The 19,643-nt window shown below is 40.4% G+C and overlaps 2 protein-coding genes across 2 annotated transcripts; both read right to left on the reverse strand.

Moving 5' to 3' along the window:
• Positions 1-15,373: 15,373 nt before the first annotated feature.
• LOC121796811 lies at positions 15,374-16,799 on the reverse strand. Its single transcript, XM_042195591.1, has 4 exons — positions 16,296-16,799; positions 16,086-16,214; positions 15,781-15,981; positions 15,374-15,469 (listed from the first exon to the last, which is right to left on the reverse strand). Exons 1-4 carry the CDS (start codon positions 16,797-16,799, stop codon positions 15,374-15,376), a joined length of 930 nt encoding a protein of 309 aa, XP_042051525.1.
• Positions 16,800-18,113: 1,314 nt separating this feature from the next.
• Positions 18,114-18,752, reverse strand: LOC121796812. Its single transcript, XM_042195592.1, has one exon. The coding sequence runs from the start codon at positions 18,750-18,752 to the stop codon at positions 18,114-18,116; it is 639 nt and encodes a 212-aa protein (XP_042051526.1).
• Positions 18,753-19,643: the final 891 nt, after the last annotated feature.

Below are 19,643 nucleotides of genomic sequence, written 5' to 3' on the forward strand. Positions count from 1 at the left end.
AACGCGTGGAAGATGGATTCAATCAAGCTGAAGAAAGAGATCCGACTTGGCCAGAGCGTACGCAAAGATCTATGCAGGCTCATATTCAAGCCATCGAGAAAGCAACAAAAAAATTCCATGGATGTATCTGAGCTGCTGAAGCAAGAAATCGAAGCGGTGCTTCAAATGCAGACATAGTGAGTGTTTAATCATATTTTAATGTTTCATTTTCCTTTGTACGTGCGATTAATTGATTATAATTATTTGTAGATGAATGAAGCCATGCAAATGCTCAAGACAGATTCTAAATACAAATCGGGTTGGAAATTTTCTCATGTTTGGGAAATGATTAAAAATTTTGAAAATTTTAAAGATTGTGCAGGGAGCTCTAGACAACAAGCATCACGTGGGATGCAAAGTTCTGATTCGGAAAGTCAGGCTCATACTTTGCATGGCTCACAAACTTTGTCTTCATTTCCTATGAGCTGTGATGATAGCGAGGAACAAATCCTTGGCGGTTCTTCTTCATCAAGGCCTATAGGGGTGAAGAGGGCTAAACTGAAGAAAAAACAGTCGAATAACTCGGAATCAATTATTGCTACTCTAGAAAAATAAAATGAGCAATATACTGCAGGCATGAAACAAGCAAATGATAATATGTCTATGTTTTTGAAACAACAAAAGAATAACCATGATCTCAAAACTATGAAGGAAGAAAATAAAATCATGGCTATGGACTTGAGCTCCATAGTCGATCCTGATAGTCGTGCTTATTTTCAAGCCGAGAGAAGACGCATTTTACAAAAAAGAGCTCAGCAACTAGAACAACCAAATGACTATGAAACTGGAACATATCCCTCGTACTTCGATAATATAGGAGGTTCTGGTTCTGGTTTACCGGATTATTAGATTATGTTTTTCATTTTGTTATTGTAATTTGTCGTTTGTCTTTATTTTAGTTTTATGTCATTGTAACGTAATTTCCATTTGTCGGACATGTTATGTAATAGGAGTACTTTTATTACTAAATATTGTACTATTATTGTATTATAATATTAAATACTACTAATACAATTCATACTCAATAAAATAACTAATACTCAACAAATTATTTTCAATCTTACCTACATATTTATTTAAATTATATATTAAACTCACAACATAATGATTTAATAAAATAAAATAGACTTATTGATATATTATAAATATACTAACATATTTATTTAAAAAATACACTAACTTCAAAAATTAACATACATTAATTGTACTATGAAAACATTATAGTATAAATTAAAATGTATTTTTTTTCAACAAAAACGCCCTTTGTGGGCGGGAGGTTTAGGCAGACCTCCAACCCGTAAATAGAATCAAAATAAAATGTTCTAACAGCATGATTTTAGCCCACAGTTCCGCCTCAAAGCTCGATGATGCGGCTATTGGAGCACAGAAGGCACACAGAAGTCCTCCATCAGAGCCTCGAACCAATCCTACCTCCCCCACCTCCATTGTCGATGTAGAGAAGGCACCATCAGTGTTTAGCTTCACCCAAGGGGCATCAGGTGGATGCCATAGGACCATGAGTGACCGCAGAACACGCTGTCTGGGGGAGAAAGACATGAAATCAACCGACGGCGAGCATCCCCTCCAGTGGGTCGGGGTGATCTTGCCGGCCAAGACAAGCACGTGCAGGTGGTTGGTGACCTGCCAAATAACATGAGAATGACGAAAAGGACGACCGCCATGCTTGCAGCCGTTCCTCTCCGTCCAAAGAAACCAAGCAATCAAACAGGGAACAAGAAAACTAATATGTAAGGCGGGAGCCCTCTGGAAAGAGGACCTCCGCCAGTGACCTAGTCTAAGTACAATATCAGTGCTCGTGTGAATCGGTGTGTGCGAGGAAGGAAACCAGGCATCAAAATACTCCCATGCAGAAAAAGCCGATTGACTCAAGAAAAAGACATGACTAAGAGACTCGACTGAAGGAGACCGACAGCACTGACATCTAGACGCTAACTCAATCCCTCTCCTCTGCAACTTTTCATCCACCGACAACCTACCAAATAACAACCTCCAAATGAACACCGAGATGGTAGGGGTCAACCCTTGGTTCCAGATAAGCCCTAAAATCTCCCTCTTCGGCAATCTAGTCCGGATGCTTTCCCAGGCTGAGGTCATAGAGAACTCGCCATGGCTAGTCAGACTCCACCGCCTCACATCCTTCGCCCCCAACTCGATCGGCGTGGCTCTGATCTGGTCGTACGCCAAACCTGAAAGATAAACTATGCAGCATATACTCATCCCATGCATAATCACGCCAATATGATGCAATGACCTGAGATTGAGGATGATCATTTCCCGGTACGCACAGACTTCGAATGGGGCTAGCCCCAAGCCAGACATCATCCCAGAAGTTGATCTTTCCCTCACCCCAAGGACCAACGGATAAACTCATGCATGTATGACCAAATACGTCACAAACGATGAAATTTCTGTTTAGAGGGGAAGGATGTAACATCCCAAACTTTTGTGACCCTTTTTATTATGTTTTTGGAATTTTGGAATTTTGAAACGTTTGATTTCATGTGATTAAGTGCCTTGCGTGGAATGAATTATCGTGTTTAATGTGATTGATGAGCTTGAGTTTTATATTTTTCCAATGATGGGAAATAACTAATAAGATCATGCATTTATTCTTTCACGAGTCAATTCATTGAAATATACGGCCCTTCCTAATTATTGAAATAGTACTTCTTTTGTGGATTTAATTAATTATTTTGGGACTTTAATCCAAATTAAATCCAAACTAATGACCCCTAAATTGTACTACATGAAATTCGAACTCCATTTTATTTTTCCTTGGGAGTTTTCGAAAATCTCCTATAGGAGAAAGAATTAATTCCTTTGATTTAATTGGTGCTTTATTGACTCCCTTCCTTTGAATTTAATCCAATTAAATCATGTGATAATTTATTTCTTCACCCAAATTAAATAGAGAGTTGGGATATTTCTTTGGCTATTTAGCCTTGCAATTTTCGGCCCTCTCCAATAAATTTTGGAGAATATTTTATTTGTTTCATAATTTGAGGAATCCCTTTTTATTCAAATAAATTCCTATGTCTAATTAATTGGGGATGTGAATACTTTTCTTCTATTGTTCCTCCATATCACACGCCCCCTATGCATTATTTTCCTTGTGGGAATTTAATTAATTATTGCCTATTTTATGGGAGCCTTTTTCCATAAAGAAATTACCTAATTTAAATCCTATTCTATTTAATTGGGGATTTAAATAATTTCCTTGTACAAATTCCTCTTGAAATTTTCAGCCCCCACCATATTATTTCCTACTTGGAGATTTAATTTATTTGTTTCCTTGTATCCATTATTTTATTTCCTAAGTTGTGGATTTATTTCTCTCCAAGTAAAAAAAATCAAATAATTCCTTGTTAATTTTCAGCCATAATTTTCAAAAATTTGGCTCTTCATAATTGTGGGATTTTTATTCATTAGTCTATATTTTAATCCTCCACAATTTATTTATTTAAATTACCCATGGATTAAACCTAGCAAATAAATAGCACCTAAACAAACCCTAGCCCCCATTTCCCTACAATTTTCGCCCCCTCTCTTCTCTCCCTCTCCCAAACGGTTTTCTCTCCTCTCCCACTCTCCCATCTCCAAAAATCTTCCATTAAAGCCTATTCTTGCAACCATTGAAAGTATCTTCAAGAGTTTCCGACGGATCGCTTCGTTCTTCGCTTCTACCGATTCGTTTTGTGTCAAAGAAGGTATATTGCTCACTTTTCTCATCCTATCCGTTTTAACCATGTTCTTGAGTCCTACATGCATGTAGTGGAGGTAGGATTGATAGATCGCAAGATTTAACGGGGGGAAAGTGTGTTTTCGTAAGAACTTGGATGATATTGTATGTTTGATTGAAATCATGTGATATTGGATTGAATTAATTGGTGAACAATATGAGTTTATGTGAAAATATGTGTATGAGGAACGTGTAAGCATGATTAGGTGTTTTCGAGCATGAAGAATCGGTGTTTTCGTTGTGGAAATTTAAAAGCCCTATTTTCGAATTTGAACCAGAATTCTGTGATGCTCGACCAGTGACTTATGATCTGTATTCGACCCATCAAACGAACGAATTTTGCTACGAAATTTTTACTGAGTAAACTTCAAGATGATTTCTGTGTCTCGTGTGAATTTCAGCCTGTTTTATCGAAAAATGAATTTTAAATAAATTTTTGAAGTCGACTGCGCGAATCTGCCAGAAACGTGAGTTCTCGCCATGAATGTTTCGTTTTCTGTTTGACTGACCAAATGAACTCCGATTGACGTAATTCTTGAACTATATTAAAATTTGAAGTTTTCTCTGAGTCGTGTTAAATGTTCAGCCTTTTTGGGCATCGTATGAATTTATGGTGAATTTTGCAAATGAACTGCGCAATACTGTCAGATATTGTATGTTCCGACCAGAGAGTTCAATACGTGACATGACTGACTAAATGATATGATTTTGATATGAAAATTTTCATGGATGAACTTGAATGTGTCCTCTGTGTTGTGACCAAAATTTAGCATGTTTTGAGGTCGGGTGAATTTATAGTGATTTTTACAAAACGGTCTCGCATTTCTGCCAGTTTCTGCCTTGATTTAAATGACACTTACTTTCAAGTTTAAAAGTATTGTATGATGCATGTATGTCCAAGGAACGTGTTTAAATGTTGAAATCACTTGCGATAAGTTGAAATGTGTTACGTGTGTTTTATACCCTTGTGATGTATGTTGGGTTTTGGGATTGAGGAGAACGATGAGAGTTAAACGATAGGACATGCATAGTAGTATGTTGTTGTGTGAGGCTGACTTGTGTTGTCGTTGACAAGGGTGTTGTGTTTTCGTGAACTCGAGGATCGAGAGTTGCTAAGTTGGGTTGTGGTTTTGCTAAGAGAACGAGGTGGGCTTTCTTTCAAACCTCTTTACTTTTTCGAAAAATATCATGTGGAGATACAAGGGTGGTTTAACTGTTATGTCATACCATGGACTGTTTTTGTTATGAGTTTGTGTGCCTGATGCCTAGTTCGTATGAGTTTACTCCGTTAGGCTACATGGCTGCGTTGTGAAACGAATTCGGGTCCGAGTAGGGCCGTAAACCCTATCGGGCTGTGTACACTGGTGGGATCGTGAGCCGTCCTTGCAAGTCGGCCGGTCTCGTGGGCGAAGAGTGTGGCCACACTTTCGTCGCACTGTGGTTGTGACTGTTGGATTGATGTGAAAAGTGGGGAGATTATTTGACTGGCCAGTCTATGAAACATTTTTTTGGTGTTCTCGTGATAATTTCTTTACTGCGTATAAAACTCGAGATCACTGGTATGGATGACATAACTTGATAAATGTTTTCGGCATGAGCCCATTGAGTACAACAAGTACTCAGCCCTGCAATTTCTTTTAAAAATTTTGCAGGTTGAGCGGGATGTTGCGGTGGATGTTGAGCTGGCTAGAGACCTTAGGATACGTTGTGTCGTCATACATAGGCGTGATCCTTGACTCTCCTTGAACCTTATTTATCCGCTGCTATGTTTTAATTTATGTCTTAAGACCTTAAGCTGTTCGTTTTGGTGTTGGAACATGTATGGTGGTGTTAGGATTTAAACGTGCATCTACGTTGTCTTTTGAAAATGGTATTCTCTGAGATTTAAGATAAGTGCTTGTTCTACTTTAGTTTTAGTTGTTATATTTCTTAAGTCTAATTTTTCCCATTATATTTTTAAAAGTATTTTATCTTATGTCTTTTCAAAAAAAATATAACCTTAAAATCTTTAAACTAAGTTGTTTTCCTTTCTTCAAATTAATTAAGTTGTTCTTTTTAAATTGTAATCCATGCATGTCGGTCACGATCGCCGCATTTGTGGTACCCCTTGTATGGGCGGTCGTGACAGAGTGGTATCAGAGCTTTGTTCTTTCGCTCTGGTCCGAGAGTCTTCTTTCACTTTAAGTCTAAGTAGTAAACTGTTATGGACTAGAAATGTCACGAAGGCTCAACATCCAAAGCATCACGCTCAACCGATGAAAGTGAGGTATGTGTACATTGTTGGAAGTATGCGAGATTGATGTATGAAATGTATGATGATATGATATGACGTTTGACTAGTTTATGTATGTGAATGAATGATATGATGAGGATGGTTTGGGCAAATGAATGCATGAGCATTTAATTACGTGATGCTGTGATGTGATTCTCATGTTGAAATTCGTGAATAAATGATGTGATGACATAAAGAAGTTGAATGTGAGCATGAGTTGCGTGATGATCTAAACGCATGCTTTATGTGGAAATAATGTTGTGATAGTATGATTTTGTTGAGTATGAGCATGATTGTCAAGATGACCTAAACATGTGTTGTATGTAAGAATGTGATATTGTTCTGGTATGCTTATGTGAAACATGAGCATGAGTGACATAATGTCGTAATTATGTGTTATGTGTGAAAGTTCTACGATGTAAGCATGCGAACATAGGAAGATGGAGTGTTTTACATCAAAAATGGAAATTGATGAGTTGTTTTGTGAATGTTGGAATTTTTGAAAAAAAAAGAGTAATCTAAAAATGTTGTTTCAAACACATATGTGAAGTGCATGAGTGTTTTGTCTGGAATACAAATGCGTTATGAGTTTTGAAAGATTTGCATGGTGTTTGACATGTAGAAAAAAAAATGGGAGAATGATTTTGAGGTTGATTGTTTTGCGATATTAATGACTATTTGTTCTAGTGGAGTTTGATTAAGGAAAAAAGTTTATGTTGTAGAAAGTTGTCGGAATTTTTGAAAAAAAAAAATATCTTTGAACTTTAAATGAAAACATGTTAGTTCTTGCTTTTGGGAAAATTTATTGATCAACGGAAAATGCTGTGTTTATGAATGGTTCAAAAAAAAATTTTGAGTTTCGAAAAAAAATATAATTAACTTTTCGTTTGGAAAATTTAGCTACGAAAGTGTGATGTTATGTATGCTATGAGGTGCGAAATATGATGCGTTGTTCTACGGTTTGTTTTATACGCATGATGAAAGTTGATGCAAAAGTATGTTTTAGTTTGAGTCAAAGCTTTTACTTTAAAAGTGAGATGCAGAAAAAAATTTGGGGAACATGTGAAAGTTTAAAGAAATTTTGTTTCTAAAGTTTTGAATATAATTGTGAAGTTCGAAAGTGTTTTGCGATGGAATGTGAAAATATGGTGTGTTTATCTTGAGGTATGAATGACGTAAATTGTGGTAGATGATGATCTATGAGATGATGAATTGTGTTGTGAACTTAGAGTACCTAAAATATAAGCCTAGTTGACCGCGCGAATCGTAGTTCTAAGTTGAAAACTTAACTATTGCTTCTCTGAGCAATGAAACGTACGAGAATATGAAAGTTAAGGCAAACCCTTAAGTCAAGGTGCGAGACAAGAAGAGCTGAAGCTAAGTGATATTTTCATGCAACGACGAGCGATCATACTCGCGATTTAAATTAGTATAGTTTAATCTTGCGTAAGTGGAAGCACGATGGAGATGATCTCCATACCCTGCTAAGGAGCACGAGGATGATAACCATGTCCTACGAGGATAGTCATTATGACAGGCAAAGAATTTTATGAAGATATGGATTCCAACTATCGTTATTAGCGGCAATGACACGAAGAATCTCAGCGTGGAATCCACGGTTCTTAGAGCGATGTTACCAGTTTCGGCTTGCGAATGATGAACAAGGAGGTGCGACTTTAATAGCTGGAACAAACTATTCTAATCTACAGTTCTTACTTGGATTATAAGAAGTTATCTTTCAGGACCTTTCAAATAGCCGTGAGCCATTGTCTATTTAACAGCTTGTTTCATTCACCCCTTGCAAGTGATGTATATTGTTTCTTTTCCTCCATTGAGTCATAACTCACTTTCAGTTCTTGGAAAGTGGTGTTGCCTTCATAACTTTGGACACTTGGGTTGATTGTAGTCTTCTTTGACCTATTATTTATACGGATCATATTTTGACTTTGTGAGCCTTTGCTATTGACCTTCATTCCTAAGATTGCTTGCAGTTATGTCCTTCAATACGATCACGTTTCGTAGACATGTTTTTTCTGTGGGATATTTCTCTTGGAACTTTTGTTCAACTTTTATTTTGTCACCATGTTTGTGTCAAGTTCTTTCTTACAGAGTGAAATTCTTTTTGGTTCAGTTCATGTATCCTTTCCGTAATAGAACCTTTCTTTCTACAAAATGAAGTTAAGGCCTATATTTTGTTCCTTGCCTTAACAAACTTAATCCACTTGATTTTTGTTTTCAATAGCCCATTTGACTTTGATTGCCTTTCACAAACTTATGAACCCATTGATGTTATTCTATCAATCCATATTATGATTTTCGTTGAACCATGATCAGTACCGCCTTGTGACAAATGCCTACATTTCTAACTCCTCATGCAACTGATCATTTCTTTTCCCTCAACCCTTTAAGTCATTATCCATTGATGTGTGGACCTTTCAAATTTGGTCGAGCAACTGAATTGTCTTTTGGTAGCCTACTATGAGAGTTGACATTAATTTGATTTCATCCCATATTCATGACCTATCTTATGTTCTTTCAAGCTCCGAGGGGATGATCATAACCAATTGTTACAATTCAAAAATCGGTTCATATCCAAGTTAAGACTGTTTGACTAAAGTTTGTGTTAGGAGAGTTAGGAGTAGTAGCTCGACTTTTACACGTCATGCCTTTGGGGAATGTAGACATAATCTTGGGAACGGATTGGCTTACCGAGAACCACGTAACGATTTACTGTAAAGAGAGGCAGATTTCCTTTCAAGCCCCGGGCGAAGAGTCGACTATCTTGTATGGGATCTCCATGAACCGACGAACCTCCAAAATCTCCGCATTGCAAGCAATTACAATGATAAGGAAAGGACGTCCGGCGTATCTGGTATACTTGAATGGGGAAGAAAAGAAAGAATTGAGGGTGGAAGACGTGGCAGTGGTGCGAGATTTTCCCGAGGTGTTCCCCGAAGCTTTACCAGGACCGTCACCCCACAGACAGGTGGAGTTCACCATTGATTTAGAACCAGGATCAGCGCCAGTATCAAAGGCGCCATACCGAATGGCCCCTAAGGAGTTGGCCGAGTTGAAGGTCCAGTTGCAGGAACTGTTGGACTTGGGTTTCATTCGACCCAGTGTGTCACCATGGGGAGCACCAGTTCTGTTCGTTAAGAAGAAGGACGGAACGATGAGAATGTGCATCGACTATCGTGAGCTTAACAAGATGACTTTGAAGAATAAGTACCCACTGCCAAGGATTGATGACTTATTTGACCAGCTACGAGGAGCGGGCGTATTCTCGAAAATGGATTTGAGATCAGGGTATCATCAACTAAAGGTCCGACGAGAGGATGTGCCTAAGACTGCTTTTCGCACTCGTTATGGCCATTATGAGTTCGTCGTGATGCCGTTTGGTCTGACCAACGCCCCAGCCGTTTTCATGGACTCAATGAACCGAGTTTTCCACGAGTATCTTGACAAGTTTGTGTTAGTCTTCATCGACGACGTGTTGGTATACTCGAAGAACGAGGAGGAGCATGGACAGCACCTACAAACAGTGTTGGAAACGTTGCAAAGAGAGAAACTTTATGCCAAGTTTAGTAAGTGTGAGTTTTGGTTGACTCGAGTGAACTTCCTTGGTCATATTGTGACGGCAAATGGGATTCAAGTAGACCCAGCAAAGGTCGAGGCCGTACAGAATTGGAAATCGCCGAAAATGCCAAGTGAAATCCGCAGTTTCTTGGGATTGGTGGGATATTATCGACGCTTCATTGAAGGATTCTCTAAGATTGCGAGACCGATGACGCAACTACTAAAGAAGGGAATCAAGGTAGTTTGGACGCCAGAGTGCGAGGCGAGTTTCCAACTGTTGAAGGAGAAATTGACTATAGCACCAGTCCTAGCGGTACCAGAACCCAACAAGGACTTCGCCGTCTACACGGACGCGTCGAAAGTAGGACTAGGATGCGTGTTGATGCAAGATGGGAAGGTGATAGCATATGCTTCCCGACAGTTGAGACCAAATGAATTGAATTTTCTGACGCATGATTTGGAGTTAGCTGCAGTGGGTGCAAGATTGGCGACCCTAGTGATTGAGCCAGATTTGAGAACCAAGCTCATAGAAGCCCAGCGACGTGATGGAAAGTTGGAGGAATTACGTGCGAAGGTAAGAGCCGAGAAGCTTGATCATTACCGTGAGGAGGCGGATAATGCTTTGACGTATGATGGACAATTGTGTGTGTCGAGCGATGAGGTGCTAAAAGAGGAGATTTTGAGTGAAGCGCACGACACGCCTTACACCGCACACCCCGGAAGCACGAAGATGTATCGGGATTTGAAGCAACGGTTTTGGTGGAATGGAATGAAAGGGGACGTCGCGTCATTTGTGGAACGATGTCTAGCACGCCAACAAGTGAAGGCCTTACACCAACGGCCATATGGGAAGTTACAACCGCTAGAGATTCTCGAGTGGAAGTGGGAGCATCTAGCTATGGATTTCGTGACGGGTTTTCCAAAGTCACAAAGGGGCAACACCGCAATCTGGGTAATCATTGATCGACTTACTAAAAGCGCGCACTTCTTACCGATTAAGATTACTTATGGCGCGGACAAACTGGCAAAGCTCTACGTGAGCGAGATTGTGCGATTGCATGGAGTGCCAAAGACCATCGTGTCCGACCGCGATACGAAGTTCACATCGAAGTTTTGGATGAGTTTGCAAAGGGAATTGGGTACACAGTTGAACTTTAGTACTGCTTATCACCCGCAAACAGACGGGCAATCGGAGAGGACGATTCAGACACTTGAAGATATGTTGCGAGCCGTTGTCTTAGATCGAGGGGAAAATTGGGAAACGGTTCTACCTTTGGTTGAATTCGCCTACAACAATAGCTATCAAGCGACGATCGATATGGCCCCGTACGAAGCTTTGTATGGCAGGAAGTGTCAATCCCCACTTTTTTGGGATGAAGTCGGCGAGAGGAAGATGTTAGGACCCCGATGCTATAAAGGAGATGACTGAAAGTGTGCATCAAATCCGCGTAAGGATCAAGGAAGCTCAAGATAGACAGAAGTCGTATGCCGACGTGCGTCGAACGGAAATCAAATTCAACGTTGGTGACAAAGTGTTCTTGAAAGTGTCCCCGACAAGAGGAGTTGTGAGATTTGGAGTGAAGGGCAAGCTGAAACCGCGTTTTGTAGGACCGTACGAGATCATCGACGAAGTAGGTCCTGTAGCGTATCGTTTGGCGTTACCTCCCAGCTTTGGGAACGTGCACAACGTGTTCCACGTGTCGCAGTTGCGCAAGTACGTGTTTGACCCCAAACATGTGATTCACCAAGAGGAAGTGATCCTAAGCCCCGACATGAGCTATGAGGAAAGGCCCGAAGCAATCCTAGATCGGAAGGTACAAGAGCAACGAAACAAGACGATAGCGTCTGTGAAGGTGTTGTGGAAGCACCATGGTCCCGAGGAAGCTACGTGGGAGTTAGAAGATAAGATGAAAGGAAAGTTTCCCGAGTTGTTTGTGTGAGACGATTAAATTTCGGGACGAAATTTCTGTTTAGAGGGGAAGGATGTAACATCCCAAACTTTTGTGACCCTTTTTATTATGTTTTTGGAATTTTGGAATTTTGAAACGTTTGATTTCATGTGATTAAGTGCCTTGCGTGGAATGAATTATCGTGTTTAATGTGATTGATGAGCTTGAGTTTTATATTTTTCCAATGATGGGAAATAACTAATAAGATCATGCATTTATTCTTTCACGAGTCAATTCATTGAAATATACGGCCCTTCCTAATTATTGAAATAGTACTTCTTTTGTGGATTTAATTAATTATTTTGGGACTTTAATCCAAATTAAATCCAAACTAATGACCCCTAAATTGTACTACATGAAATTCGAACTCCATTTTATTTTTCCTTGGGAGTTTTCGAAAATCTCCTATAGGAGAAAGAATTAATTCCTTTGATTTAATTGGTGCTTTATTGACTCCCTTCCTTTGAATTTAATCCAATTAAATCATGTGATAATTTATTTCTTCACCCAAATTAAATAGAGAGTTGGGATATTTCTTTGGCTATTTAGCCTTGCAATTTTCGGCCCTCTCCAATAAATTTTGGAGAATATTTTATTTGTTTCCTAATTTGAGGAATCCCTTTTTATTCAAATAAATTCATATGTCTAATTAATTGGGGATGTGAATATTTTTCTTCTATTGTTCCTCCATATCACACGCCCCCTATGCATTATTTTCCTTGTGGGAATTTAATTAATTATTGCCTATTTTATGGGAGCCTTTTTCCATAAAGAAATTACCTAATTTAAATCCTATTCTATTTAATTGGGGATTTAAATAATTTCCTTGTACAAATTCCTCTTGAAATTTTCGGCCCCCACCATATTATTTCCTACTTGGAGATTTAATTTATTTGTTTCCTTGTATCCATTATTTTATTTCCTAAGTTGTGGATTTATTTCTCTCCAAGTAAAAAAAATCAAATAATTCCTTGTTAATTTTCAGCCATAATTTTCAAAAATTTGGCTCTTCATAATTGTGGGATTTTTATTCATTAGTCTATATTTTAATCCTCCACAATTTATTTATTTAAATTACCCATGGATTAAACCTAGCAAATAAATAGCACCTAAACAAACCCTAGCCCCCATTTCCCTACAATTTTCGCCCCCTCTCTTCTCTCCCTCTCCCAAACGGTTTTCTCTCCTCTCCCACTCTCCCATCTCCAAAAATCTTCCATTAAAGCCTATTCTTGCAACCATTGAAAGTATCTTCAAGAGTTTCCGACGGATCGCTTCGTTCTTTGCTTCTACCGATTCGTTTTGTGTCAAAGAAGGTATATTGCTCACTTTTCTCATCCTATCCGTTTTAACCATGTTCTTGAGTCCTACATGCATGTAGTGGAGGTAGGATTGATAGATCGCAAGATTTAACGGGGGGAAAGTGTGTTTTCGTAAGAACTTGGATGATATTGTATGTTTGATTGAAATCATGTGATATTGGATTGAATTAATTGGTGAACAATATGAGTTTATGTGAAAATATGTGTATGAGGAACGTGTAAGCATGATTAGGTGTTTTCGAGCATGAAGAATCGGTGTTTTCGATGTGGAAATTTAAAAACCCTATTTTCGAATTTGAACCAGAATTCTGTGATGCTCGACCAGTGACTTATGATCTGTATTCGACCCATCAAACGAACGAATTTTGCTACGAAATTTTTACTGAGTAAACTTCAAGATGATTTCTGTGTCTCGTGTGAATTTCAGCCTGTTTTATCGAAAAATGAATTTTAAATAAATGTTTGAAGTCGACTGCGCGAATCTGCCAGAAACGTGAGTTCTCGCCATGAATGTTTCGTTTTCTGTTTAACTGACCAAATGAACTCCGATTGACGTAATTCTTGAACTATATTAAAATTTGAAGTTTTCTCTGAGTCGTGTTAAATGTTCAGCCTTTTTGGGCATCGTATGAATTTATGGTGAATTTTGCAAATGAACTGCGCAATACTGTCAGAAATTGTATGTTCCGACCAGAGAGTTCAATACGTGACATGACTGACTAAATGATATGATTTTGATATGAAAATTTTCATGGATGAACTTGAATGTGTCCTCTGTGTTGTGACCAAAATTTAGCATGTTTTGAGGTCGGGTGAATTTATAGTGATTTTTACAAAACGGTCTCGCATTTCTGCCAGTTTCTGCCTTGATTTAAATGACACTTACTTTCAAGTTTAAAAGTATTGTATGATGCATGTATGTCCAAGGAACGTGTTTAAATGTTGAAATCACTTGCGATAAGTTGAAATGTGTTACGTGTGTTTTATACCCTTGTGATGTATGTTGGGTTTTGGGATTGAGGAGAACGATGAGAGTTAAACGATAGGACATGCATAGTAGTATGTTGTTGTGTGAGGCTGACTTGTGTTGTCGTTGACAAGGGTGTTGTGTTTTCGTGAACTCGAGGATCGAGAGTTGCTAAGTTGGGTTGTGGTTTTGCTAAGAGAACGAGGTGGGCTTTCTTTCAAACCTCTTTACTTTTTCGAAAAATATCATGTGGAGATACAAGGGTGGTTTAACTGTTATGTCATGCCATGGACTGTTTTTGTTATGAGTTTGTGTGCCTGATGCCTAGTTCGTATGAGTTTACTCCGTTAGGCTACATGGCTGCGTTGTGAAACGAATTCGGGTCCGAGTAGGGCCGTAAACCCTATCGGGCTGTGTACACTGGTGGGATCGTGAGCCGTCCTTGCAAGTCGGCCGGTCTCGTGGGCGAAGAGTGTGGCCACACTTTCGTCGCACTGTGGTTGTGACTGTTGGATTGATGTGAAAAGTGGGGAGATTATTTGACTGGCCAGTCTATGAAACATTTTTTTGGTGTTCTCGTGATAATTTCTTTACTGCGTATAAAACTCGAGATCACTGGTATGGATGACATAACTTGATAAATGTTTTCGGCATGAGCCCATTGAGTACAACAAGTACTCAGCCCTGCAATTTCTTTTAAAAATTTTGCAGGTTGAGCGGGATGTTGCGGTGGATGTTGAGCTGGCTAGAGACCTTAGGATACGTTGTGTCGTCATACATAGGCGTGATCCTTGACTCCCCTTGAACCTTATTTATCCGCTGCTATGTTTTAATTTATGTCTTAAGACCTTGAGCTGTTCGTTTTGGTGTTGGAACATGTATGGTGGTGTTAGGATTTAAACGTGCATCTACGTTGTCTTTTGAAAATGGTATTCTCTGAGATTTAAGATAAGTGCTTATTCTACTTTAGTTTTAGTTGTTATATTTCTTAAGTCTAATTTTTCCCATTATCTTTTTAAAAGTATTTTATCTTATGTCTTTTCAAAAAAAATATAACCTTAAAATCTTTAAACTAAGTTGTTTTCCTTTCTTCAAATTAATTAAGTTGTTCTTTTTAAATTGTAATCCATGCATGTCGGTCACGATCGCCGCATTTGTGGTACCCCTTGTATGGGCGGTCGTGACACAAACAAATCTGTCTCCAAGAAATCCAATGTAACTTCCTCTTTTCTCCAACTGTACCCCAAAAATATCTAGCCAGAATCTGCTCCAACTCGTCCAGAAAGCCAAGCAGAGGATTCATGACCTGTAAGATGTTAAGCGGGATGGCGGCGAGGGTGCTCTTAATCAAAGCAAGCCGACCCCCAAAAGCAAGGTGTCGATGGGACCAACTGTGGATTCTGTCCATGAGCTTCTGCCTGAGGGGCAAGAGATGATCTGCTTTCCTTGCTCCTCTGAAGATCGGGACCCCAAGGTATGTGAATGGCATCACCCCTCTTTGAAAGCCTCCAACCTCCTCAACAATGCTAGCAAACTCCATGTGCTCAGTCGCCAAAAAAAATGTGTCTTCCCATTATTCACCTTCTGCCCAGTTACAACAATGTAGTGATCCAGACATCCAACCAATCTTTCCACTGCCTCTCTATGTGCCCTCCCGCGTAGGAGAGATGAGTGATAATAGGGGCTTTTTTTTGGCATCTGTATATCATCTCTCTATTCCCCTTGATCAGCCTATCCAGACATCTTGAAAGGTAGTCTGCCGCTAACACAAAGAGGGAAGGCGATAAGGGATCCCCTTGTCTTAGCCCCCTTGAGGACTGAAAGAAACCCGCCGGACCCCCGTTCACCAAGACCGAGAACCAACATGAAGAGATGCATCTACTAATCATACTCACCCAGGCTATTGAGAATCCCATCGTTTCTAAGACCTTGAGCAAAAACGGCCACTGGACTCTATCATACGCCTTTGCCATATCCAGCTTGAGTGCCAGATTGGGCAATCTCCCTCTACTCGAAAGCTCCTTCCCCAGGTCATGTATCAACTCTTGGGCCAGAAGAGCATTGTCACTAAGCAGGCGGCACTTGATGAATCCACTCTGATTCGGTGCAATGACAAGGGGAAGTAAAGGTGCAAGTCTTGAAGCAATGATCTTTGTGATGATCTTATTCGTAATATTGCAGAGGTTGATCGGTCTATTACCACCCACGTGATCGGGTTAGGCTTCTTCGGAATGAGGACTATCATGGTAGCCGTTAAGCTTCGGGGCATAAACGCCCCACTGAAAAAGTCTGCCACAGCTGCAATCACATCCCTCCCCACAGTGTCCCACTAGTGCTGAAAAAATAAAGAAGTGAACCCATCCGGCCAGGACACACTATCACCACTGATCCCAAAAACTACATCCCTAACCTCCTTCTCCTGCGGTGGCGCACACAGGGCCTCCTGATCCACTAAATCTGGAAGTGTATGGATGAGAGATAAGTCAGGCTCTACAAGGTCCCCAACGTCCGATGTCAGAAGCTGCTGAAAGAAGGCTGCCGCTGACTCCCTGATCTCTGTCTCCTCTGTCAGTGCCTGCCCCCCAAACTCGACCGTGTGTATCCTCGACTTAATTCTCTTCTGTCTGACCCAGCCATGAAAGAATTTGGAGTTCCTTTCTCCGTCAGCAGCCCATCTAATTGCCACCTTTTGCCTCCAAAATTCTTCCTCCATCTTTGCCGTGATGATGAGCTCTGCAGACACTCGACTGAATTCAGCTCTATGTGCTGGTGTCGGGTCACTATCATATAAAATTTGTGCCTCAAGCACTGCCTGCTCTGCATCCTTTAGGTTCTGGATGATGTTGCCAAAAACTTCTCTGTTCCAAACCTTTAGGAGCTTCTTGGTCCTGATGAGCTTGAGTTGGAGGTTCATCATGCCATTATATCATGTCTCTGCCTCCCAGACTCTGGCAATCTCGCCCCTAAAAGTCTCATGTCTCACTGGCGGGCTCGGAAACGCGCGGATTAAGATTTGATCAAGTTATATGGAGGATAACTGAATCGGTTGGACCAGTTAGCAAATTGTCGTTGCCACTTAATCGAATCAATCCTTGAACCGAAACGCGCCAAAGATAATATTTATAACTCCCGATTTCGCACTACTTTAACAGTAAAGCGGCAAGTTCGGGGTCGATCCCACAGAGAAGTTGGTGTGTCGAGTGTGTGAGTAGTGAACAGAGGGTTGGCTGCTGCCACGCTTTAACTTGGGAGTTTTAACTATGGTTTTTATCTAGGCAGAATTCAAACTAGCTAGCTTGATCAACGGAAATTTAAACACTGGGTCAAGTAAATTGCAGGTAATAACTGAAAAGTAAATGCGTGATTTAAAAGAGAGAATAACTTCGATTAAACTAAGATACGATTACAGCGTGAAAATAAACTAAGCTAACACTTCGAAAATAAAGAAAGCGGTAAACTAAGAAGAATCTCAGCGGGAAACTTAAGTTACGCCGACAGAAATGGTTATTCTGCAGTGCTCCCTTCGGTCGCCCTTTTAACTACGCTATCTAAGCTAAACTAGAGATCTGAACTAAACTAAGCTAAGAGAGCAGAACTAAGCTAAACTAAGATAAACTAAGCTAAACTAGGCAGAAAGTAAAGTCTCGGATACTTTCTTGTGGTGGCACAACCTCTATTTATAAGCTCGATTCGGCCTCCAGCTGGATAACGATCTTGACAGGGAATATTCACTCATGCAGAGGATGAGCGACTCATTGATTGCTACGTTATCTTTCTTCTAGAATAACGACGCTTTTAGATAACAAATTTCTGATCGGTTCGTCCTGGCTTCTTCACAAGCTGGCACGTGTCCCTTTCTAGAACGTCGTCCTGGGTAACAGAATGGTGCGCCACATCCAGCTCATTTCCTCACGTTTTCCTTCTAGATAACAGCGGTCCCCACTTTAACTGCTTGACCTCGCCCCTTGATCAATTCCCCCGATTTTTGGCCTTTTTCACTTTTTGTACGTGCTTGATCAGTTCGGCCTTGCTGCCTTGGACAAGTAGCATTTCTGCACATTTTAACACTTGTTTGCGCGATAAACCGATCAAGTAGTATATGTTTTACCCCCAAAACCGATGCATAAAATGAGCCTTATCACTCACGCACATATTCTGAAATGTGAACGCCGGTCTCGTGGTCTGGATAGAGAATTGACATCCCACCAAAAGTGGCGCATGATCAGAGCTAAATCTCGGCAAATGTGTCACTCTCGTCATAGCAAACACCGATGTCCAATGCTCTCCAATCAAGATGCGGTCCAACCTCTCCCAAAGCCCCCCTGTGCCACGTGAAGATCGGTCCATCGAAACCTGGGTCAATCAGCTGGCACTCGGCAATAGCATCGGCAAAGTCCATCATGTCTCTTTGCCTGTCCGTGTCACTCCCCTGTCTCTCTTCATTGGTCAGGAACATGTTGAAATCCCCTCCCACAAGCCACGACCTTCCCTCCATAGCCAGCGAGATGTCTCCCAACTTCTCCCAAAGTGCCTGTCTCGTCTCTCTCGTGTGTCGCCCATATACTATGGTGATGTAGATCGGGAAAGGGAAGACTGCGGCAGAGATCTTAACGTGTAAGGCCTGTCTCGAGTCATCAACCACTTCCACTATCCAATCCTCATGGGCAAGAATCCAAATATGACCACTTTCATTGGATCCCGCAAACCGAAGGCCTTGAAAGTTCCTCCCAAAAGCTGGTGGCGTCCTCTGTGGTTCAATCACTGCCGCAAACAAAATCTTGTGTTCTCGAATCAGATATCTCAGATGTCTCTTAGTGCGGGCATTCGCCACACCCTGAGCGTTCCACACTAGGAACTGGCTCGTCATGGGAAACAAATCAGGTTTTGAGCGAGGTAGAAACCCTCGCTTTCTTCATCGCTGCTTCAATCACAGGTCGACGATCCCCATCACTAGCGATCTCCATCGGTGAGCTCCCATTTCTAGCAACCCCAATCCGTATTCCTTTTGCCCTTCTAGTCTCGTGAATAATCTGAGCATCTGCGGTCCCGTCGTGCAGAACCAAGGCCATGGACTCCTCTGTCTCAAGCTCCTTATCCTCCAAAATAACAAACATGTTACTATGGATCCCTAGTCCCATGTGATTCTCTCTACCCGACAAAAGGCTTTGTAATACCCCGTAAAAAAAGAGAAAAAAAATTAATTATTTATTCCAAATTTGTAGTCATCTACTTGGTCAAATATATTTCTCCAAACCCCATCACCAAACGATTTCTCCATATCTCCTCCTCTCCTTAAAAATCTCCAACCAAATACTCTCTGTTAACTCTATTTATCCATCTCCTTCCACAATCTAGCAAAACCGTCGTTCCTACCGTTTTCTTCCTTTCATTGAAGTTTGAAGGAGACCAAGAGAGTTGCAATTTTTCAATACCTTCTCTTCTGCAAGTCTTGCCTCTTTCGGAAGGTATATACACAAATCTTGATAGTCTCTGCATTCAATTCCATGATTTAGTTTCACATAATCACACACGGGAATGAATCCCTTTTGAAATTCTCAAAACTGTTGAATGATGGATTCGTGTGAAAGCCTCGATCTTTAACACTATTAGAAGCTACCCTTTTGTTTTCCCTTCAATTCAATTCTTGGAAAATATTTATGCCTACCTACTAAAAATTGGAATCGGATAATCAGAAATTTAATAAAGGTGAGAATGGGGAAAAGGGGATGGAACTTACCTGTTGTGCGAACGATGCTGC

Source organism: Salvia splendens, chromosome 3, assembly GCF_004379255.2.
Source record: "Salvia splendens isolate huo1 chromosome 3, SspV2, whole genome shotgun sequence".
Classification (NCBI taxonomy): Eukaryota; Viridiplantae; Streptophyta; class Magnoliopsida; order Lamiales; family Lamiaceae; genus Salvia; species Salvia splendens.

Coding starts and splice junctions, on each gene's coding strand:
- LOC121796811 (XM_042195591.1), bottom strand. CDS start 16,799: ATGAACCTCCAACTCAAGCTCATCAGGACCAAGAAGCTCCTAAAGGTT. Junction 16,215..16,295: donor CGCCACCGCAGGAGAAGGAG/GTTAGGGATGTA, acceptor TTTCAGCACTAG/TGGGACACTGTGGGGAGGGA. Junction 15,470..15,780: donor TGGGATTCTCAATAGCCTGG/GTGAGTATGATT, acceptor GTAACTGGGCAG/AAGGTGAATAATGGGAAGAC.
- LOC121796812 (XM_042195592.1), bottom strand. CDS start 18,752: ATGACGAGCCAGTTCCTAGTGTGGAACGCTCAGGGTGTGGCGAATGCC.